The sequence below is a fragment of the Beta vulgaris genome, chromosome 6 (assembly GCF_026745355.1).
Source record: "Beta vulgaris subsp. vulgaris cultivar EL10 chromosome 6, EL10.2, whole genome shotgun sequence".
Lineage (NCBI taxonomy): Eukaryota > Viridiplantae > Streptophyta > Magnoliopsida > Caryophyllales > Amaranthaceae > Beta > Beta vulgaris.
Window position 1 is genome coordinate 14,189,466 of NC_079207.1, and position 22,451 is coordinate 14,211,916.

At 36.7% G+C, this 22,451-nt stretch overlaps 4 protein-coding genes across 5 annotated transcripts; 3 read left to right on the forward strand and 1 right to left on the reverse strand.

The window, feature by feature from the left end:
- Positions 1 to 285: 285 nt before the first annotated feature.
- Positions 286 to 2,587, forward strand: LOC104895846 (trans-resveratrol di-O-methyltransferase). 2 transcript variants are annotated; one of them, XM_048645862.2, is made up of 3 exons: positions 286 to 1,126; positions 2,104 to 2,193; positions 2,291 to 2,587. In XM_048645862.2, the coding sequence occupies exons 1-3, from the start codon at positions 302 to 304 to the stop codon at positions 2,372 to 2,374; spliced, it is 999 nt and encodes a 332-aa protein (XP_048501819.1). In that variant the 5' UTR covers positions 286 to 301; the 3' UTR covers positions 2,375 to 2,587. The 2 variants fall into 2 exon arrangements, with proteins under 2 accessions (XP_048501819.1, XP_010680776.2); XM_010682474.4 differs by having other exon boundaries at positions 291 to 1,126; positions 2,104 to 2,587.
- A 1,613-nt stretch (positions 2,588 to 4,200) lies between these two features.
- On the forward strand, positions 4,201 to 5,024 carry LOC130591995 (uncharacterized). The gene is made up of 2 exons (XM_057396020.1): positions 4,201 to 4,794; positions 4,869 to 5,024. Exons 1-2 carry the CDS (start codon positions 4,320 to 4,322, stop codon positions 4,871 to 4,873), a joined length of 480 nt encoding a protein of 159 aa, XP_057252003.1. The 5' UTR covers positions 4,201 to 4,319; the 3' UTR covers positions 4,874 to 5,024.
- An 8,905-nt stretch (positions 5,025 to 13,929) lies between these two features.
- Positions 13,930 to 17,193, forward strand: LOC104895847 (cytochrome c oxidase subunit 6a, mitochondrial). Its single transcript, XM_010682475.4, has 4 exons — positions 13,930 to 14,173; positions 14,489 to 14,604; positions 15,116 to 15,158; positions 16,920 to 17,193. Exons 1-4 carry the CDS (start codon positions 14,059 to 14,061, stop codon positions 16,955 to 16,957), a joined length of 312 nt encoding a protein of 103 aa, XP_010680777.1. The 5' UTR covers positions 13,930 to 14,058; the 3' UTR covers positions 16,958 to 17,193.
- Positions 17,194 to 18,595: 1,402 nt separating this feature from the next.
- Positions 18,596 to 22,194, reverse strand: LOC104895935 (spore wall protein 2). Its single transcript, XM_019250223.3, has 2 exons — positions 21,781 to 22,194; positions 18,596 to 21,085 (listed from the first exon to the last, which is right to left on the reverse strand). Exon 2 carries the CDS (start codon positions 21,009 to 21,011, stop codon positions 18,831 to 18,833), a length of 2,181 nt encoding a protein of 726 aa, XP_019105768.3. The 5' UTR covers positions 21,012 to 21,085; positions 21,781 to 22,194; the 3' UTR covers positions 18,596 to 18,830.
- Between the last annotated feature and the right edge of the window lie 257 nt (positions 22,195 to 22,451).

A 22,451-nucleotide genomic window follows, 5' to 3' on the forward strand; every position in this document is an offset into this window, starting at 1 on the left:
TTAGGAGTATATGGTGAAAAATCCAAAATTTTTAATTAAAAACTGTTAGTTGTGGATTATCATTGTCCTCAGATCCAACCATATACTCCTCCATCCTAATTAATGATCATATTTTCCTTTTTTCCAGATGTCCCAAAATACTTATCAAGTTTCCAATAATAATCAACAAAAGCATCAAAAGTTCTACTAAACTTTATTTCTATTGATCAAAAGTAATATATATAGTAGGTGGGAAACAAGATAAGAAGTGATATTCCCCACATCACATCACCCTTATAGCGGAGTAGAATTTTCAATATATATGCTACACTATAGGATAGCACTAATAGAGCAAAAAATGGCTGCCAAGACTATTTCCAACGAACACTCAAAAGAGCTACTAGATGCACTTACACATATATGGAACCATACTTTCTCTTTCTTGAATTCCATGGCCTTAAAGTGTGCAATTCAACTAAGCATTCCTGATGCTATTCATAAACATGGCAAACCCATTACCATTAATGAGCTAGCCAACTCCCTTTCAATCCATCCAAACAAGGCTCAATCTCTACAACAGTTGATGCGCCTTCTTGTTCATTCCCACTTCTTCACCGCCACAAAACTTGTCAATGGAGAAGAAGCATATTCTCTTACCTTAAACTCCCAACTTCTCTTACAAGATCATCCATTCACTCAAGCAACTTTTGCACTTTTGGAAATGGAGCAAGTTATAACTGAGCCATCACATAGTTTTAGTGTTTGGTTTCGTCAAGAAGATGATCATGATGAGTCCCCTTTTTACATGGCTCAAGGAAAGAATATATATGAACGTATGCCTAATAAGGCGAAATTCAATGAGTTGTTTAACCAAACCATGGCAAACGACTCACGATTGATTTCGAGCTTGCTGCTGAGTAGTAATGAGTTCAAAAGCTCAATAGAAGGCATTGAATCACTAGTTGATGTTGGTGGTGGTGTTGGAATTATGGCTAAGGCAATTGCCGAGGCCTATCCTAAGCTAAACTGTATCGTGTTTGATCTACCACATGTAGTCAAAGGGTTACAAGGAAATGGAAGAAATTTGACGTACGTTGCAGGTGACATGTTTGAGGCTATTCCTCGTGCTCATGCCGTCTTACTCAAGGTAAACCCATCTCAATTTGCTTAATGAACATATATAATGCAGTGATTTACATTGTAGCAGCGAGAATCTTTTACTCCATATATAACTAATTATTAGAGGTGGGCAGCACTAACAGATCTAGGAATTGAACTATGTAGGTTTGGAGCCAGTAAAAAATAGACTAGAATAATCTACTTTTTTGGTTTTTTGGTTTTTTTAGAGGAAACGTTTAGAAACCGGCGTTTTATTATGTTATGTCATTTTCCACCAAAGTTGCAATACTTTGGGGAAAAGAGTTCGTACAAATGAATTCAACATCAAAATCAATATTCCATCGTGCCATAAGATGAGCAATAGTGTTTCTCGCTCTCCTAACATGACTACAAACAAAAGCATTAAAAGAACTACCAAGAGAAATAACATCATCAAGCAAAGAAAAAATAGGAGCATATCCCAACTAATCTATACAACAAATATTTGTGTGAATTTTATGTTTTTTTCAAAGAAATGGTAAAGATAAGCAATATTATCTGATGAAAATAATGTATACTTCTTTTTTTACTTGCAACGGTTTGACTTTTACACTATTACCAACTCTACTTAGTTTATCTTTGGTAATTTATAGTTTAAAAAAAACATATTCATGTGAAATCTTGTTAGATTCGTCTCAATGTATATTTTTCGTATATCTACTTTTCATCATTTTTAATTATTAATAACTAAAGAAATTAATGGTTAAAGTTATGCATTGACATACATGAAAGTCAAACAGTTACAACTAAAAAGAAACAAAGGAAGTATATATGACAATGACATTTATGTGCTTATCCAGGGAGAAAATAATTACGTCACCATTCCTAATTTGATGAGAAATAGATCTCCAAAATACTCATATTTCCCCCCAAACTTACACTATATGCCCCTATTATATGCTACTATTCTCATATATATTACGATTATAATTTGGGACAAGCTCATCATTTGATTGTGTGATGCAGTGGGCATTGCATAATTGGAGTGATGATAATTGCATAAAGGTACTTCAACGATGTAGAGAAGCAATTCCAAGCAAAAATGAAGGAGGCAAGGTGATAATTATAGAAATTGTGGTGGGGATCCCAAGTGACACTGCAAGTCATTTTAATTCCCAATTTCTCATGGATATGCAAATGTTGTCCGTCTCAGGAGGAAAAGAAAGAACTGAAGAACAATGGAAGTATCTCTTCGACAATGCTGGCTTCAGTGACTATAAGATCTTACCCATTTTAGGGGCGAGATCTGTTATTGTGGTATATCCTACATAAGCTTGGCAACAACCAATAATGTGTTGGTGTATTATCATTAATGTCAATTATGAATTCAGTGTGAAGACTGAAGAGTGCGCATGCTTGGATTGATGTATACATGCTCGTCTAAGAACTTAGAACACTAATTCGAGTAACAAGAATTGTTGACGAGAAAATAAACGCAAATTTCTATTTATTGCCTTCAGTTTAAAATAAAGGCAAACTTCTACTTGTCGCCTTAAGTTTTTTGTGTATCACTCTCAATATAGTGTGATATCTATCATACTGACAACCCCACCCTCTTACCCTCCCCCTCTCTCTCCACTCGATCTCAGGGCGGATACATGATTTTAATTCTAGGGAACGATTCGTAACCAATTTTAGTTAAATCAGCAACTAACTTTTTTTCCCAAAAGAAAAGATTTATAAGGTGTTCATACTTTTTCGGTTAGCATAGTTCTTCTTGAATATCTTCGAACTATGTCTCGGTCAATGTTGTTTTATGTCTTGAATTTTGAAATTTGAGTTTCATAATAATACACTCAAATGTCCTTAATGACTGACAGTAGTTAGCTTAGTCTTAATCCTAATTAAATTCTAATTAATCTAACTAAACCTTAAAATCTAATCTTTAACTTCTAACCCTAACCCCCTCCCCCGCCCTCCCACCACCCCAGCAGCCCCATCACCTCAACAGTGGTGGTGGGGGTGGTTGGGGGGCTACAGGGGTGGTGGGGGTTGTAGGGGTGGTTAGGGTTGGGTTTAGGGTTTATGGTCAGAGGTAGGGGTTTAGATTAGAGTTATGTTGGAACATTTATAGGGTAATGGGTTTGAAACTCATAAGGGTATGTACTAGAAGAGGAGGAGGTCTAGTATGCAAAAGACTAGAGTGCATCAAGTGGCAAAACGCATTGATAAACCAAGGGGGACAGAAGACTGGCCGCGAGTCGCGACCAGTGGCCCGTCGCGAGTCGCGACAGGCGTCGCGGGTCGCGACCAGCGCCTCGCGACTCGCGAGCTTCTTCGCGAGTCGCGACGTGTCTTCTGCCTTGGAATGCGAAAAGATGCCTTGACGGTTTTATGTCCGTTGTGATGTTATGGCTCATTTTAATGACCTTTAAGGTCCTTAAATCAGCTGATTAAAGGCCTTTGATGGGTGATTAAAATGGGGGTTATGGATTAACTACTCTAGTCAATGAAAGGTTTATTCTTCCTATATAAACCTTGGATTCCTATGAGTGAGGGTTAGAAGAAAAATCAGATTTTCTATACTCTCAAATACTTCTTGCTTTGCTTAAGAGAAACTTGCAATCTTCTCTTGAGTGTTCTTCACAAACACAAAACACAAGTTCTTGTTGATTCACTTAGAAGATCATCTAAGTGGATTGTTTCTCTCCATTGTATCTCATTAGTTATTTCGTGTTAACCCGGTGATCCTAGAGGGGCGAAATTAAACTAATAGGAAAGCGTAGTTTCCGTGCCTTGGAGTGGATATCCGGTTCTCTCATTGATCACATCTAACAATCTATTAGTTTAATTTCTCTTTCTTTCGGATATGGCTCAATCACTCAAGGACATGACTATGAACTTCCAAAAGTTGGATAAGTTTGAGGGGGTGGCTATCGAGGTGGCAAAAGAAGATGCACTTCTTGTTGACCCCTTGAATGTGGTGTATGTTTATCAACCCTATGCCACCATCCCGGAAGATGGAGAGGAAGAGCCTCTTAGACTACTAGGAAGAGGACAAAGTGGGAGAATGATGACTACATTTGTCGTGGTCATATTCTCAACTCTCTACCGACCCGTTGTTTGATCTCTACCAAAATGTGGAGAGTGCAAAGGAACTTTGGGATGCTCTTGAGGCCAAGTACATTTCGGAAGATGCTTCAAGTAAGAAATTCCTTGTTAGTAATTTTAATTCTTTTAAAATGACTAATGATCGGCCTATTATGGAGCAATTCCATGAGGTTCATCATATTTTGAACCAAATAAGATCACATGGTATGGTGATGGATGAGGCAATTGCGGTTGCCTCAATCATTGACAAATTACCAAATTCTTGGAAAGATACAAAACATCTTTTAAAACATAAAAAGGAAGACATGTCCATGGAGCAATTAGGAACTCATCTTCGTATTGAAGAGGGGATCCGGGCTCAAGATGGGGTTAAGGATACTACTCCTAGTATTCCTAAATCTACCGTTAATTTGGTAGAGGTTGGTGGGTCTAGTAAGACCAAGAAATCCAACAACAACAACAACAATAACAAAACCAATGTTGCAAACAAGAAGAGGAAGACCCTCTCTTGTTGGATATGCAATGGTCCTCATCTTAAGAGGGATTGTCCTTCTAACAACAAGAAGAAGACAAAGAACACACAACCTAGTGTTGTTCAAAACCAAGGTAACAATGCACATGTTAATGTAATTGAAGAAATGCATTTTGTTGCTATGATTTCTGAAATTATGTGTGTGCAGGTTGATGATTCTTGGTGGATAGATTCGGGAGCCTCTAGACATGTGTGCAATAACAAGGATTTCTTCAAGTCTTTGAAAGATTTGGATGATGGTCCAATCTTGTATATGGGGAATGATTCTACGGTAAAGGCTAGAGGAATAGGCCAAGTAGAATTGTTGTTAACCTCGGGAAAGACTTTAACTCTCCGGGATGTTGTTATGTACCGGAAGTTAGGAAGAATCTTGTGTCAGGAGGTCTCTTGAATAAGTATGGTTTTAAAGTTGTTTTTGAGTCGGATAAATTTGTACTTTCCAAGGGTGGTATTTTTGTTGGACAAGGTTTCTTTTGTAATGGAATGTTTAAATTTAGTATTGATAATAAAATTGGTACTAGTTCTATTTACATGCTTGATGTTTCTTCTCTATGGCACAATCGTTTATGTCATGTGAATTATCGTAGATTATATGACATGTCTAAAATGGGGTTATACCTCCTTTCGATTTAAAGTTAGAGAAGTGTCACACTTGCGTGCTAAATAAAATTACAAAAAATCCTTATCCTAGTGTGACTAGACAAACGGTATTGCTTGAATTGGTGCATAGTGACTTGTGTGACTTTCATAGTTCACCTTCTTTAGGAAATAAAAATATATTGTAACTTTTATTGATGATTTTTCAAGGTTTTGTTACATATATTTATTATTTACTAAAGATGAAGCACTAGAAAAGTTTAAGACCTTTAAAATCGAAGTGGAACTCCAACTTAATCAAAAGATTAAAAGACTTCGAACGGATAGGGGTGGTGAATATTATAATCCAAGTTATTTTAGTTCCATTGGTGTAATTCATGAAACAACCGCCCCATACTCACCTCAAAGTAATGGTATAGCGGAAAGGAAAAATAGGGTCCTAAAAGAAATGGTTAATACCATGCTTTCTAATTCGGGTCTTAATGACGGTTTTTGGGGTGATGCAATTTTAACTGCATGTTACATTTAAATCGAGTTCCTAATAAAAGGAATAAGACTACCCCTTATGAACTTTGGTGTAATAAAAAGCCTAATCTCAATTACCTTAAGGTATGGGGTTGTAGGGCAATTGTCAAATTGACGGAACCTAAAAGGAAAACTTTAGGTGAAAAAGGAATTGATTGCATTTTTATAGGCTATGCGGTACATAGCAAAGCCTATAGGTTTTATGTCATTGAGCCCAATGACTTTGTCTCTATTCACTCCGTGATAGAGTCAAGGGATGCAATATTTGATGAGACTAGATTCTCATCGATTCCAAGACCAAAGGACATGATACCTAGTACTAGTTCCAATGTTGTAGATGACATTTCAAATGATCATGATACTACAACACCGGAAATTAGGAAAAGTAAACGAATTAGAAAAGAGAAATCTTTTGGACCGGATTTTCAACTATATTTAGTTGAAGGGTCAAGGGAGTCAATTTCGACTCAAATTTCATATTGTTACAATATGGAGGAGGATCCTATCCTTTGATGAGGCTATGAAGTCTCATGATTCTGCTTTCTGGAAAGAGGCAGTGAATGATGAAATGGATTCTATAATGGGTAATCACACTTGGATTTTAGCTAATTTACCTCCCGGTTGCAAACCCCTAGGTTGTAAATGGATTTTTGTAAGGAAAAAGAAAATCGATGGAACCATACTAAAACATAAGGCCCGGTTAGTGGTCCAAGGTTTTAGGCAAAGATATGGTATCGATTACTTTGATACTTATGCTCCAGTAGCTAGAATAGCTACTATTAGACTATTGATAGCATTAGCTGCGATTCATGGTCTAGTAATTCACCAAATGGATGTAAAAACTGCTTTTCTTAATGGTGAATTGGAGGAGGAAGTGTACATGAATCAACCTGAAGGGTTTGTGGTTAAAGGTCAAGAAACTAAAGTTTGCAAATTAGTTAGATCTTTGTATGGTCTTAAACAAGCACCTAAGCAATGGCATCAAAAATTTGATGAAGTTGTGTTGTCTAGTGGGTTCAAAATAAATCAGTCCGATAAGTGTGTATATAGCAAATTTGATAATAACGGTAAAGGAGTTATAATTTGCTTATATGTTGATGATATGCTTTTTTGGGACTGATTTGGAACAAGTGGAAAAGACCAAAGTCTTCCTTTCCTCTAGCTTCTCCATGAAAGATTTGGGTGAAGCGGATGTTATTCTAGGTATTAGAATAATAAGAGGGAAAGGGTCGTTTTCTTTATCACAATCTCATTATATTGAGAAAGTGGTCAAGAGGTATAATGAGTCAAATTCGACTCATTTTGCTACTCCTATGGATCCTAGTATTCACTTGGTTCCGAGTAGTGGTACTCCAATTTCACAATTGGAGTATGCAAGCTTAATTGGAAGCTTGATGTATGCTATGACTAGCACTCGGCCGGATATAGCCTTTGCTATTGGCAAGCTCAGTAGGTATACTAGTAATCCTAGTATGTTGCATTGGCAAGCATTGAGAAGAGTGTTAAGGTACTTGAATAAGACCTTGGATTATGTCATAACATATAAAAGAGAACCTTCTATCTTAGAAGGTTACTCGGATGCTAGTTGGATTTCGAATAAGGAAGATTATTCATCCACTAGTGGTTGGGTGTTTCTTCTTGGAGGAGGTGCCATTTCATGGGCATCCAAGAAGCAAACATGTATAACGGATTCCACTATGGCATCGGAATTCATTGCTTTGGCTTCTTGTTGCCAAGAAGCGGAATGGCTAAGGAATGTGTTGAGTGAGGTGGACTTATGGGTGAAACCAATGTCACCTCTTGCTATCCATTGTGATAGTGCATCAACCATAGCTAAAGCATATAGTGAAGTCTACAATGGCAAGTCAAGGCACATTGGAGTTAGACATAGCTATGTGCGGGAAATGATAAGGAATAGTTGTATAACTATTAATTTTGTTCGGTCTAGTTTGAACTTGGCGGATACGTTTACAAAACCGTTGTCAAGGGAACTAGTGAACAAAATGAACAAAGGGATGGGTCTTAAGCCTATTGATCAACCTATGGTGAAGGAAAACTCTATTTGATGTCTAATACAACGTTAGATCTCAAATTCAAGGAGGATAGTACTTCTCTAAGAGGTTGGGAGCACTTGTTTAATACATCCCGAGGTTAGTGCTTGTTGCTACAATGATAAAGAGGTTGAATTTTATTCTTAATAAATCTTTGATAAGGTGCTCAATTGTAGGAGCATGTCGGAAAGATTTACCTATGTAAGCTAGAAGTTTGGCCGCTTCATCAAGTCTAGGCTTGACTTGGAATGCTTATGAATGGATATGGACACCAAGGCTTATAGGTGTCGGAGGTTTTAAGAGCCTAGTTTTATTGTGTGTATTAGTAACTTCAATAATTTGTAATGGTTATTGATTCAAAGCTTTGTCATCATTATGATCTAAATTATTGTAAAGATTACTTTTACTAAATGGAAATTCAATCGTTAGATATTTCCATGATGCATGAACATGTGTGTTTGCGATTTATAGCAAGTTGAAAAACTTTTCAACATTACCTATAAATGGGAGGAGGATTGTTGGAACATTTATAGGGTAATGGGTTTTGAAACTCATAAGGGTATGTACTAGAAGAGGAGAGGTCTAGTAATGCAAAAGACTAGAGTGCATCAAGTGGCAAAACGCATTGATAAACCAAGGGGGACAGAAGACTGGCCGCGAGTCGCGACAGGAGTCGCGAGTCGCGACCAGTGGCCCGTCGCGAGTCGTGACAGGCGCGTCGCGGGTCGCGACCAGCGCCTCACGACTCGCGAGCTTCTTCGCGAGTCGCGACGTGTCTTCTGCCTTGGAATGCGAAAAGATGCCTTGACGGTTTTATGTCCGTTGTGATGTTATGGTCTCATTTTAATGACCTTTAAGGTCCTTAAATCAGCTGATTAAAGGCCTTTGATGGGTGATTAAAATGGGGGTTATGGATTAACTACTCTAGTCAATGAAAGGTTTATTCTTCCTATATAAACCTTGGAATTCCTATGAGTGAGGGGTTAGAAGAAAAATCAGATTTTCTATACTCTCAAATACTTCTTGCTTTGCTTAAGAGAAACCTTGCAATCTTCTCTTGAGTGTTCTTCACAAACACAAAACACAAGTTCTTGTTTGATTCACTTAGAAGATCATCTAAGTGGATTGTTTCTCTCCATTGTATCTCATTAGTTATTTCATGATAACCCGGTGATCCTAGAGGGGCGAAATTAAACTAATAGGAAAGCGTAGTTTCCGTGCCTTGGAGTGGGATTTCCGGTTCTCTCATTGATCACATCTAACAGTTAGCAGCATTATGGGATTAATTAGGGGTAAAATAGAAAATTAGGATTAATGACTAATGGTGGTTAACACCGTTAGTCATTAAGGGTATTTGGGGGTATTATTATGAAACTTAGGGGCACCTCGTCTATTTTGAAAAGTTGGGGGGTAACTTGTGAATTTTCTAAAAACTCGGGGGTACTTGGTGAAAAATCGTAGTTTTACCTACCACTTCTTACACTCCAACTAGTATTTAGGGTCGGGTGATGCCCCGGAGTTTCTCTGTGCTATAATTTAGTAGTAGTTAAATAAGTCATCTCATACTCATTTAGTCATCTCATTCATTATATGGATTTAAAAGGTTTTACATTCATATATCATCACTAATTTTAATTAAATAAGCAATAATAATATGGTGGAGTGATGGTTGAATCTCTTTCTTTCACGTTAACAATATAATGCTTCTTTTTTTTACTATATGAGAAAGACGTGGATAGGATGTTATTGAATCAAGGATGGTGACATGTGACACATATAAATTTTTAGGAATGCTTTTTAATATATTAGTATCCATAGATAGATTTAGATAGATAATAAGACAAATAGTATAATATAAAAGAATTTGTAACCATTAATTGACATTTACAAACAAATTTTAGATTAACATTCAAATTAGTAATTTATAACATAAATAAACATCATTGTTAAAATTTTATCTATATTAGTAATTTGCAAATCTTATGATTATGGTTTTTTTTATCAAAATTAAAAAATAAACTTGTGTAACAAACATCAATTAAACAATAAAACAATCAATAAATAAATTTAACTACTAAAAAAAACAAAAATGCACCAACACCAAAAACTAGAAAACAAATACAGGAAAAAAAATACTTCATGAATTTAAGAGACCTAGAATGGTTTATTTATCGAGTATATATTTGCTTCAAGGATCACCATTGCCCTAGAAAATGTGACTCGTTATGTAATTATGGTCACAATCAGTGGCGGATCCAGGAATTTTTTAATGGTGGTTCACTATTAATTACCGTTCACTAAATCAAAATAATTTTTAATAAAAAATACTCCAATTGAATAGTGTGATGGAGAGGAATGTTGTTCGCTTGCTAGTTGAGGAGACAAAATTTGTTCACTTTGTGTTGGATGTGGAGGAGAATTTGGAGTTGGATTTTTCTTGGTGAAGAAACTAGCAATGTTTTGCATTTTATTTGGAGTACGTTTTCTCTTCATTATCAAATCTGAAAATCAAGTAACAATTGAACTAAATTTGATGTATCTCATCAAATGAAACATATGTCAATTTCTCATAACTCATAAGCCATAAACTATCATCAACAAAATCAACAATAAAGTGATAACACTCAATTTAAATATAATGTAATTTCAATAATCAAACACCTATAACACACAAATTAAAATACAACAACAAAATCAACATTTATAACAATTCTACATTACATTATCTGATATATAAACACCTATAACAACTGAAATTGCAATTTATTTTTCAATTCTCATGAAATTGATAAACCCTAATCTATAAAGTAAAACAAGAAATCAAGCAAATTGAGTAGATTAAGATGAACCTAGAGTAGATTCACGATTCTTGGAAGTTTTCCGGCGACCGTCGTCCACCGTCGTCCACCAAGGAACGAATTCCGATTTCCGACCACTTGAAGCAACGAATTCCGACCACTTGAAGCCACGAATCACCCACCAATGAAGCCACGAATCGCCCACGAAGGACGAAGCCACCAGCAGTGACGAAGCCACACGAATCGACCACGAAGGCGCCGCCGGTGAGGTCGCCGGACGAAGCCAGTCAAGCCACCAACGAGGCAACGAGAAGGTTTGAGGTTTTATGAGAGATAAAGAAGTCTGCGATTGTGAATTTGTGAGTGAGAGAAAAGAAGTCTGCGTGTGTGATTTTTTTGAAATTTTTTTTATTTTTTTTTATTGCTGGTGCACGTGCACCAGCGTGGTAAGAGGTAAATCCGCCACTGGTCACAATGTCCCTTGATTGATTAATGCACTATCTTTCTCCTAAAAAAATCACCTGGTTGTAGCTATGTGGCCAGTGTGACTGCGTGAAACCTCTTGCTGCAGTACAGGTATTGTTGCACAAGAGTAGATATAGCATGGATTCAATGGGTTCAACTGAACGCATGAAAATCTAGAAAGAAAAAGAAAGAAAAAATGACGAAAATGAAAAACACATACTTATATTCCAATTGTGCAATAATGAATCAGATGTAAGCGTTTGGTTCAGTGGTACGGCTGGTACCTAGCGTGCAATAAGAGTCTGTTGATAGTGCTACACGTGTTTGGTTCCTATGGGTTTCATTTTGCCTACTTTTCTTTTGCTTTGTATCAGCAGCATGCTGTTTTTTTCTAAAGGACAAAAAAACTAGGATGGATCTCAAGAAATAGGCCACCCTAAAGCATCCTTTCGGATGATTACAGAGAAAGAGGAATAAGGAGAATCAAACTTGTATGACAAATTAGAAGTTTGGTGCCCACGGTGAGCCATCCGATCAACCGCTCTGTTCACTTCTCAGACAACATGGTCTATCTTGACCAATTCAAATTTCATCAAATCTTCAACTACATCCAACACTAGAGCATTAATAGTCCATGAATCCCAAGCCCAAAAGATCACTAGTGGAAAAATAAGAAAGGGTTGCAGTTAAAACAGCCCTTAGGGCTGCGTTTTCTGACAGCAGCCATTTCCATAGCAGCCCTTTAACATAAAGGAAGGGCTGCGATTTTACACACAAAAACATCCCTTCGTAGCTAGAAGGGTTGCGGTTTTAATCCTAAAATGCAACCCTTTGAGACCAAAAGGGATGCGTTTTATAAATCGCAACCCTTCTTGAGATGAAGGGCTGCGATTTTAATCCCAAAACACAGCCCTTTGAGTTAAAAGGCTGCAGCCCTTTTAGACTAAAAGGGCTGCGATTTATAAACCGCAACCCTTCTTATTGTGAAGGGTTGCTGTTTTAATCCTAAAACGCAGCCCTTTAAGTTAAGAAGGGCTGCGCTTTAGGATTGAAACCGCAGCCCTTCGTATTAGATTTTTTTAAAAAAAAAAAAATTAATCTGATGCAGCACTCCCCCCCAGCCAGCAGCCCACCCCACACCCCACACCCCACATCCTGCTTGCCCACCCCTGCCAGCAGCCCCCTGCCAAGCCCACCCCTACCCACCCCTTCCCACCCCAGCCAGCAGCCCTGCCCACACCCAAGCCCACTCCTGCCCACCCCTGCCCACACTCAGGCCCACCCCTGCACACCCCCTTCACTCCCCTGCACCCCTGCACTCCCCCTGCTAGCCCTGCCCACACCCAGGCCCACCCCTGCAGAGAAGCACATATGATGTTTTGTCGGTCAAGAAGCACATAACAGTTACACTGTAGCTTAAGGCCTGTTCTCCGCAGCTTATTTTCAGTTCAGTTCAATTCAATTCAGTTCCAATCATTTCAGTTTAGTTCATTTCCTAATTTATTTAATATCATTACTATTAGTTTTAATTCAGTTTGATTCAATTTAGTTACAATCAGTTCAGTTCAGTTGCAATCAGTTCAATTCAATTCAGTCCAGTTGTTTTATGCCGAAGAAAACATACCCCTAATCTATATAAGGTAAAATGTCGTTATTCCCCAGTTTTGTCCACCATGAGATCATTCACCAAATAAATTAACCCACTCAAAACCGCCCACATACCCCATGTGTCTCTCTCCTCTATTTTTTTTTATTTACTTTTTGTACTTCTTACTCTCCACTTTTTATAATTCATCTCATCTCTCTCCTACTTTTTCACTTTTTCCTTAGTTCTCGTGAAAAGTAAATTGTGTAGATTAAATAGGAATAGAGGTGGTATATATTATATTATTACAGTTAAGTTAATACTAGATGGGCTAATGTAGTTTATTTTATAGCATGCTTTGGGTCTGTTTTATGTAACTTATTTAATCTTTTTATAGAAAATTTAAGAACCTTTCAGTTAAGAAAAACCGAAAACAACTTACAAGAGTTAAAAAAAAAAAAAAACGAACTGGTTACTAAGTCTAATACAACATCTTATTTCCTCTTATATTAATTCTACTAAATACTCCCTCAGTTTTCTTTTGTTGTTCATATTTGGAATTGGGAGAGAAATCAATGCAACTAAAAAAATGGATAAAATTTCACTATTTTAAATAAAATTAAAATAGTGTGAACATATTTATTGCAATATAAAACAAATGGGAAATTTAATTCATAAATTATACTACATATTATTTATGGAAAGAAACAAAATAGGAACAAGATATTGAAATTTCCCAAAGCAAAATACAATAACAACAAAAAGAAACGAAAGGGAAGGATATGAGTTAGCTCAAGTGGGTAGAGCGCTCCCCCTTGGCCCTGAGGTCAGAGGATTCGATCCTTACCCCCAGCATTATGCTGGAGTATTTCCTTAGCATGCTATGCATGCCTTACCAGCCAATGTGTTGGTGTTTCCTACATGCTAGTAGCCTTGTAGGAGTTAGCCCTTGGGCTGACTTAATTTCCTAATAAAAAAGAAACGAAAGGAATAATATTTTGATAACATATCTTCAAAAACTAATATCCTGTAGTTAATAACCAAAAACATCTAATCTAACAACTAAAATTGAGGTATTGTGAACGATGAATCACATGTTCGAATCCCCCTTCTTTATACAGCTACTCTAACAACTCATTGTTACGATCTCTTCAATTAGCGGGCTAGTTGATGGAAGCTAGAGCATGAAGCCCAAGCCCAACGCCGCAAGAACAAGAAAGCAAAAGTCTAGACCGGTTTCGCAAAAACACTTTTCATTCTTCCATTTTCAGCTTAATTCATTCATAGGAAAAAAGAACTTAAGAGAGAGAAGCAACAATGGCGATGACATTGGGTAAACTCAGATCTGGCGTTCAATCCGCCATTCGTAGTGGTCGTTCTTCCGATCTTCTCAAGCGCTCCTTCTCTTCTTCCTCCCATCACGACGAAGCTTGTACAACTCTCTCTCTCTCTCTCTAATATTATCATGCGATTTTTAATTTGTAGCTTTCATTTGAATTCCACTTAACAATATTTCAACACCTGAATCGTGTTTTCATTATGTTCGATTATTCACCTAATCATGTTAGGGTTTCATTGTTTTTTTTGATTAATTAGATATTGTTTTGTTTGATTGAGCATCTTGCTGAAGCATATAACAAATACATCCCTATAATTAGGGTTTTTTTTTTAGCATTTTCGCTTATGGTTTATGTTTTCCTGTGAAATTGTTGTTGATTTTATTTCAAAAACTATATTGTTGTTTAAGATGAGGCGAAAGAGGCTGCCAAATGGGAGAAGATTTCATATCTTGGAATAGTCTCCTGCACAGTCTTAGCAATCTACACTCTTTCCAAGGGTCATCATCACTACGACGAGCCTCCTGTGAGTTCTGATTTTTGTCAATTGCCCATTTTCTTTATAATTACTACTTCTAGTCTACTACATTGGATTATAAATCGTATTTCTCGCTGTTATGGTTAAAGTTTGAATTATGATTGGTAAACCTACTATCATAGCGCGATGCTGATGTTTATTCTAGTTAGTCCTTAGATGTATTGGTACAACTAGCATAGGCAAGAGGATGCTTTTTTGTTTATATCCTGGAAACCTTCTTGCTTTGGTTAGTGAATAGACGGAATAAATGATAATGATTGAAATAGTGCTATTCATGTTTGCATTCTTTATGTTATTGAATTGCTGTGGAGGATTATATGGTATAACAAAAAATACGTTGTCTTTGCTGTGTGCATCCCATCCCACATAAATGAATGACTATCTACTTCATTCTTGTGATATATGATATTTTTTTATGTTGTTTTCTCTGAGTTTGTCATTGTTAAGTTGATAATATAGTGAAAGGTTCTCATTTTTGTCTTTGTAATGAGTTTTGCAGGCATACCCTTATATGCACATTCGTAACAAGGAGTTCCCATGGGGTATGATTTCAATTTATCCAATTCTTTTTAAATGATAATTTGTACTACATGAACTTGGCTTTTTCTTTAAATTCGGCATCTTAGTTGTTTATATCTATGAAATGGGAGAATTGGTTTATCTGGCTAGGAATTAGAGAGAAATTGGGAGAAAAGTAAAAGAATTTGTTCGCATTATTCAACATTCCAATTTTCAATTACATCTCTGCTAGTTTGATATGAAAGTTGAATGAAACATTTCAAATGCACTTTTTTTCTATCAATTTCCTTTCATATTAAATTCTACTACATAGATAAACAAAATCAGACTTGAGAAGAAGTCAAAACAACTCTTTTTTCTTTTAGTTTCTTTGATGTTCTTATGAGTTCCTTCTAACTGTAAAAGATGTTAGCAACCTTTCTGAATCTCTGTCACGTGTATGCATGATGTCTATTTATTTTCAGTATGGATCCTGTATCCCACTTGGTATCACATCTATTGGTCCCATGTAGTTCTCATCTTGTCACTTCACCAATTCTTACTAATTATACAAGGTAGTTTATTTTAGATTGATGAGTTATTAAACTTAAAAGGGAGTGGGACAAAGATGAGGCACTAAATGGAACATGTGATCTCAACCCATTTCTAATCTTTTTATGGGCAATACTCTATACTAGTACTCCCTTGGTATTTTGCATTAGCCCAACACCTTATGTGTAAGGTTATGACTTTACTTTGCCAGAGGATCCTTAATAATAGTTGGGGAACTCCGATTCTCTCCGTATTTCTCAATGTAAGTAGGGTATTGTGCAATATCCGACTGTAAACCATTACTATTTCTAGAGACGGATGATTTTAGACATCCCATATTAGTATGTGTCAAGTTCATTCTGGACAATGGAGTATGCTATATGAAGATGAGACATTACAAGTTACTAATGTAAACGTATGGTTGACCTAGTGCTTAGCGTTGCTTATTGTGGGTGAGCAGAGGTGTTGCTAGGAACTTTACCAAGGATGCAAGTTGGTCACATTTTTCCTGAAACAATTTTGTGGAAGACCATAGAGGTCGCAAGTACAGTGACTTCCTGTTTCGCTTTAAAACTAGTTTTACCGCTGCGAACAAATCTTACTTATCAGTTCGGGGTTAGGTTGGTTAACTGGTTATGGCTAAAGGTAGCAATTAATCTGCTGGAAATCAAGATGTTAGGGGAGGCACAAGGGGTAAATTACTAACATATGCAAGGAGGGGTAAAAAGGGGACCACAGCACAATAAGACAAAAGAGAGGAAGGTTAGCTGTCATGGGGTGAGTCACTCTGATTATTCTCCTGGGCAGTACAAATTGGAGCGTTGGGATCTGTTTTCCTCTAGAAGCTACTGTAGGGCAAGAATACCATGATGTAAGAGGGTAGTATAAATAGGAGAAGGAAAAATAAGTTCAGGCATAGAAGAATTTTGAGCTTTATTTTCTGTTTTGGAGAGTTCTCACCTCTCGAAAGTGAGTTTTGTATTGACACCAGGGGATCCTTCTTCCTCATTTTGAGTGAAATATCATTTAATCTTTCCCTAGTATATCTCAGTTACCTTGATTTCCAGCATAATCTATCTCCCAGTATTCTTTCAGCAATGGAAGTTATCTGCTCCATTTTATAGTTGCTGATAGCTCGTGTATTTAGAAAAATTGGGAAAACATTGTTAATGATTTAATCACATGATTTTTTTTTTTTATCTTTGAAGACTACTAATATACATATTTCTCACACGTCGCCTTGTGGCTTTCAGGTCCTGATGGGCTTTTTGAGGTGAAGGATCACCATTGATCACGTCTGTTTGCTGATATTATTTTATGCTATTGTGATTGGATCAAATCCCATGTTTCTAAGATGACTTTTCTACTTCGATCTTTTGAATGGTTCTCAAGCATCTAAACCTTCTTTGTCCAGGAATGTATGGACTGCTTGTGGGAGGGTTTTGATCTTTTGGTTTTGCGTTTTCGTTTGGATAGTGTAACTCATCAAATAAAATGTGGTTATCTCTTTGGTATACAGTCCTTCAACATATCATAATACTTGCTGATTTTGCAAATTGTTGCTATCGCAACCAAGTTTCTCATCTATTCCTTGTCCTGTTAGATTCCACATTTATGTTACTTTTTAGTTTGATGTTTGCATTCGTCGAGTATAAATACGTGAAGTTTCGGTTGGTTTGATTGATCACATCTGGTGGTAAATATGATCTTGATGTGCATCCTACTCCTAACATTTTGTGGAATGTGAAAATGGCTGGTGAATTAGTTATTAATCAACTAATTGCCAATGGGACTTATTAGTCAAACCATAGGGTACTGCACAGTGAAGCACATGAGCGATCAATACAAGTATATGCTCCAATTACATCCGGTTAATGGATAGGGTAAAGTCAAAAGGGTTTCTATTTCGCGATGTCCCTAATGAAAGACATCAAATACATGGCCACAATTCTAAGTCACTAATTATGTAAAAAAAAAACATATACTCAATTGTCTTGAACACTTTTGGGTTTTGGATAAGATTGGATCGGGAGTATTTGGATTTAATGTGATGTAACAAAATGATATTATATGGATATGTAATCTTCTTTAAGTGTTTTAATATGTTGCTTAGCTTTTGTAAGGATAATTTTTACATTTGGCCAAAAATATAGGCTCAAGCCTCAATATAAGACTCATGACACATTTGGCCAAAAATATAATTATATTTTGTTCTTTTGAATTTTTCTAATCGGATATGAACTTGCAAGTTCCAATTGAACTTGGTGGAGATTTCGAATAGGAATGGACTTAAAATTCGAAAGACAAAGGTTTCGGATTGGATTAGACTTGGAGCAAAACAAACCAATTTTTATATAATTTTAACATGGTAATATCTAGAGTTCTCCATAAAGTGGATGGGAAAAATGAAAATCATTCTAGCAGGTAAGCAAACAGAAATCTGAAATGAACACTCAATAATAGTCGATTATATCCTTGATAAACAGTTATCGAATTTGGGTTTAGTTCTTACGCAACACCTTTATCATCAATTCATCATCATGTACTCTGGTATCATTTCTTAAAAGTTGAGCTACCTTACCTAAGGACTAAGGAGTACATACTACGGATAACCTGGTAATACTTATATGGAGAAACAACTTTGCATGGTGTTATTGCGTAGTGTTGTTACAAGGGTTTTTCCTCGTGTGTTTGGGAAGCGTAATTCCTCAGTGTGTCCGGGAAGCGTAAAAGTCAAAAACATAACATCTAATGTGTTGCGGAGGAAGTATATGGAAATTTTTTAATTCTATATGGGCCCAAAGATATCCTTCGAAAAACATTTGAAGAGTTTGTGGAAAGCTGAGAAATCTACTACTGTTGTAGATTTGTAAATTTACATACAAATTCAATAGCTTTGGCATTAAACAAACCAAACAATGGACAGCACTACGGAAATTCTTATCATCAATAATTTTCCTCATAAAAACCAAACAAGTGAAAATTAGTAATTTATATAATTGTGCTATTCTACATATCTCCATAGTTTTACTTTTGCCATTGATTTCCTCACTGCTATGGTACCAAACTAACCAGCCCTCACTTTCTCAAGAAAAGGAAAAATAAAAGCAACTCATCTTTCAAGTGGGGGTAAACATGAAACTGCAAACGCCTAATCAGAATCATCACTTTGCAATCGCATCTCTATTGTTGCTCCCTTCATTATCACTATCTGGTAAAGTTTCTAAATCAGTTCGATCTTTGACATCTTGAGTGACTGAAGTCTCGGCTTCATGATGTTGCTCAACATTTGTTGTGTCCTCTTTCTGGCCTTCTGACTCTGAGCTGTTTAAAGATTCAACTTGCACATGCTGCTCCGTATTTGAGTTTTCATTAGAGTTTGATGATTCCTCTTGCTGCTGCTGTCGCTCTTCTTGTTGCTGCTGCTCTTGTTGTTGTTGTTGCTGCTGCTGCTCTTGTTGTTGTTGTTGTTGTTGTTGTTGTTGTTGTTGTTGTTGCTGTTGCTGCTGCTCTTGTTGTTGTTGTTGCTGCTCTTGTTGTTGTTGTTGCTGCTCTTCTTGTTGTTGCTGTTGCTGTTGCTGCTGCTCTTGTTCTTGTTGTGGTTGCTGCTGCTGCTGCTGCTTGGAATCTGAATTGTTGGCAGAGTCAACTTGTTCACGTTTCTCTGCATTTTGGCTGTCATCTACTTTTGATTCTTCCTCTTTCTTCTTCTGGGAGTTTGAATCACGGGAAGACTGAACTTGATCTTGGTTGTTATATTCAGTTGTTTCATTTGTTCCAGGAGAATTTCCTGAGGTAGTTCTCTCTGGATTCTCGCCATTTGCACCCTCATGACCAGATGTATCCGCATAAGCTGTGTTACCTTCTGCTGAAGAACCTCCACCTTCAACATTATTTGTGTCCTCGCTCTTCGAGCCAGGATCAGATTTTGCATCCGATTGATTGTCACTTGAACCTGTTTCAATTTTCTCAGGCTTCTCAGATACAACTTCCTGCACATTGGAATTATCCTCTTTAGAGCTTGCATTATCTGCGGCATCATTTTGATTCTGTGAGGCAAATGTTTCATCACTGAATGTAGTGCTGTTTGATTGCTTGTCTTCACTAGACTCTGCAGTTTCAGTGGGGTGATCACCCGCATTTTGTGAAGAGTCCTGCTTTTCAGTAGTCTCAGTTTTTGTTGCATCATTCTCTTTCTTATTTTCTAACACTTCTTCATTACTATCTTTCTGTTCAGATGCATTCAGCTCTGAGGTTGACGAACTATTTTCCTTGTTCTGTTCCTCAGTTGCAGCTCTGTCATCCTTGACTCCATCTTGAACCTGATCACCTGATGAACCCAAATTTTCAATCTTAGCATCCTTATCTTCTGCTTCGGTTTCTTCATTCCTCCTGCCTTCTTTTTCCTTTTCTTGGCCTTCATTCTGCGCAGCTTCATTCTCTTTGTTTTCCTCTTTAGCTTCTTCATTCTGTGCAGCTTCATTCTCTTTCTTTTCCTCTTTAGCTTCTTCATTCTGCGCAGCTTCATTTTCTTTGTTTTCCTCTTTAGCTTCTTCATTCTCTTTGCTCTGCTCCACCTGAGATCCAGCAATCTCCTTCCCTTCTTCATTTCCACTCACTTTGCTCTCTTCCTTATTCTCATTCGTTTCACTCTCATCAGTCTTCTGGATACCATTTTCATTTTCTTTGCTTTCCTCTTTCTCCTTCTTATCAGCTTTGTTCTCTTCATTTTCCATACCTTCATTTTCATTCTCCTTGTTCTCTTCCTTAGCTTCATTTTCCTTCTTCTCTTCTAGCTGCTCCTCTTCACTTTTGTTTTCATTTACGTCGTTTTCCTTGTCCTTACTCTGTTCTTGCTCCCTCTCTTCATCCTTCGCCTCTTCAATCTCCTTCTCACTTTCCCTACCTTCATCCTCTCCTTCTTTACTCACTTCTCTTTCTTCTATGCGGTCCTCGTTTTGCTTCTCCGTGCTCTCATCCTTAGCTCCCTCTTCGGGTTTCTCATCCATTTGTTCTCCTCTATCCTCATTTTCACCTGGCTTTACATCCTCACTTTCGATTTTCTTCTCCTCATCCTCTTCCGCATCATTCTTCTCATCCGAGTTTGATGTCTCCTCCAGCTCAGGAAGATCCTTCCTTCCCAACCTAATTTTATCAATCCCATCTTCTAACTTCTCCGAGACCTTCGTTCCCTCTCCATACGTCTTGTCTTTGTTGTACGAGCGCTGGATTTGGTATACTAGCCAGATTCCAACGCCCAACAACAGAATCAATTGCAACGCATGCTTTACCTTGAAACCCTTGTTAGATCTTGGCCCCCTACTACGAGGCGACAGCTTAAACATAGTTGTTGAGTATTATGATGTTATTATATACTCTCTTTTTCCACCTCTTCAAACCCTAATCTGGAACAATGTTTCTGTTGGTACAAACATTAAAAAAAAAAAAAAACCTTCAATCACCAAAACTTCAAAAAAAAAATACCAATCTTGATATCATTCTATGCTACTTTAATGTGTTCAAATGCAAATCTACTGAATACCCTGAAGTAATTAAGCTTGAAATGTTTCCCACTGACAAATTAAAAATGCATTGCTCTAATGATTCAATCAAAAACATCACCACCCATAAAGTTTTAGAGTGTCACTAAATGAGATTGAAAGACAGTATTCTAGTATCATCCTAAGACATCAACACGTTTGACAAGACAATTACTTGAAAATTTTGAGAGAGAGCATCAGAAAACAACATGATATCGGATCAACTCCAGAAACATAATATTTCATCAATACAAACATAGAAATTAGATCTCACAAACCCACTCCAGAAAAGAAAATAAGACACTATCCAAAAAGATCACACATTTTTCCCCATACAACAAACTAAATTAAGTAATATGTTAATCTAGAAATTGTCAATTAGTACTATACACTTATACAGTAACAAGTAAAACTGATCAAACCCAGAAATAATCAATATATATAAACCCAACCCAACTAATAATATGGATACAACATAGTTATTAAGAACAAAAACCCAGATGCAAAATAATGTAAGAAGAATAAAGATGAAAAGAGATCTAACTAGAAGTAAAAGATGAATTCAAAAACTAACCTTAATGACAAAGAAAGGCAATGCTAAACCAGTGAAAAAAATAAGAAAGACAAACTTTTTTTCACTCAGTGAGTTTGTGATGTTTGATTCAAACCCAAAAAAAAAAAGGAAATGGAAGATTATAATTTGAAGAAGAAAGTAATTTATGGTAGAGAAACGGGAATGTAATGAAAGGATTTAAAAGAGGAGGAAATGTCGGTGAGTTAGGCTCTCATTCTCTGAAAAGGAAGTTCAAATGACACTCAGATGTGGATCTTGAACTACTACCCCCAATAACAGGAACACTCAAACTTTTATACAAGTATTTATAAGAAGGGAAGACCTCCTTTTCTTACTTCAACTGTAAATCACTCGCTTGCTTTCACATGAAAACCACTTTTCACCTCTCTTCCTTCTTTTTCCAACCCGAGGGCTCCAAGTTGGGTTTTTTTTTGGAAGGGTGTATTTTGTGGGGGGTTTTGTGTGTTATATTACTTATATTGTTATGAGAAATAGGAAGAGAGAAGCTATAAATATATCAGATAGTGTATTGTATTCGTATTGATGTAAAACTGATTTCTTACACCGGTATTTATAAGCAAAAATTCTACTGTTTATAATTACAGATTGAACATTTTCCGCGAGGAAAGAAAACTTTTCCTAACATGCATTAAATGCATGTCAGGACATTC

What these genes read in the sequence shown, in the direction of transcription:
- LOC104895935 (XM_019250223.3), bottom strand. Translation starts at nt 21,011, where the DNA reads ATGTTTAAGCTGTCGCCTCGTAGTAGGGGGCCAAGATCTAACAAGGGT.
- LOC104895846 (XM_010682474.4), top strand. Translation starts at nt 302, where the DNA reads ATGCTACACTATAGGATAGCACTAATAGAGCAAAAAATGGCTGCCAAG. An exon ending in CTCATGCCGTCTTACTCAAG is followed by an intron (nt 1,127 to 2,103) that starts GTAAACCCATCT and finishes TGTGTGATGCAG; the next exon opens with TGGGCATTGCATAATTGGAG.
- LOC130591995 (XM_057396020.1), top strand. Translation starts at nt 4,320, where the DNA reads ATGACTAATGATCGGCCTATTATGGAGCAATTCCATGAGGTTCATCAT.
- LOC104895847 (XM_010682475.4), top strand. Translation starts at nt 14,059, where the DNA reads ATGGCGATGACATTGGGTAAACTCAGATCTGGCGTTCAATCCGCCATT. An exon ending in ATCACTACGACGAGCCTCCT is followed by an intron (nt 14,605 to 15,115) that starts GTGAGTTCTGAT and finishes TGAGTTTTGCAG; the next exon opens with GCATACCCTTATATGCACAT. An exon ending in TAACAAGGAGTTCCCATGGG is followed by an intron (nt 15,159 to 16,919) that starts GTATGATTTCAA and finishes TGTGGCTTTCAG; the next exon opens with GTCCTGATGGGCTTTTTGAG.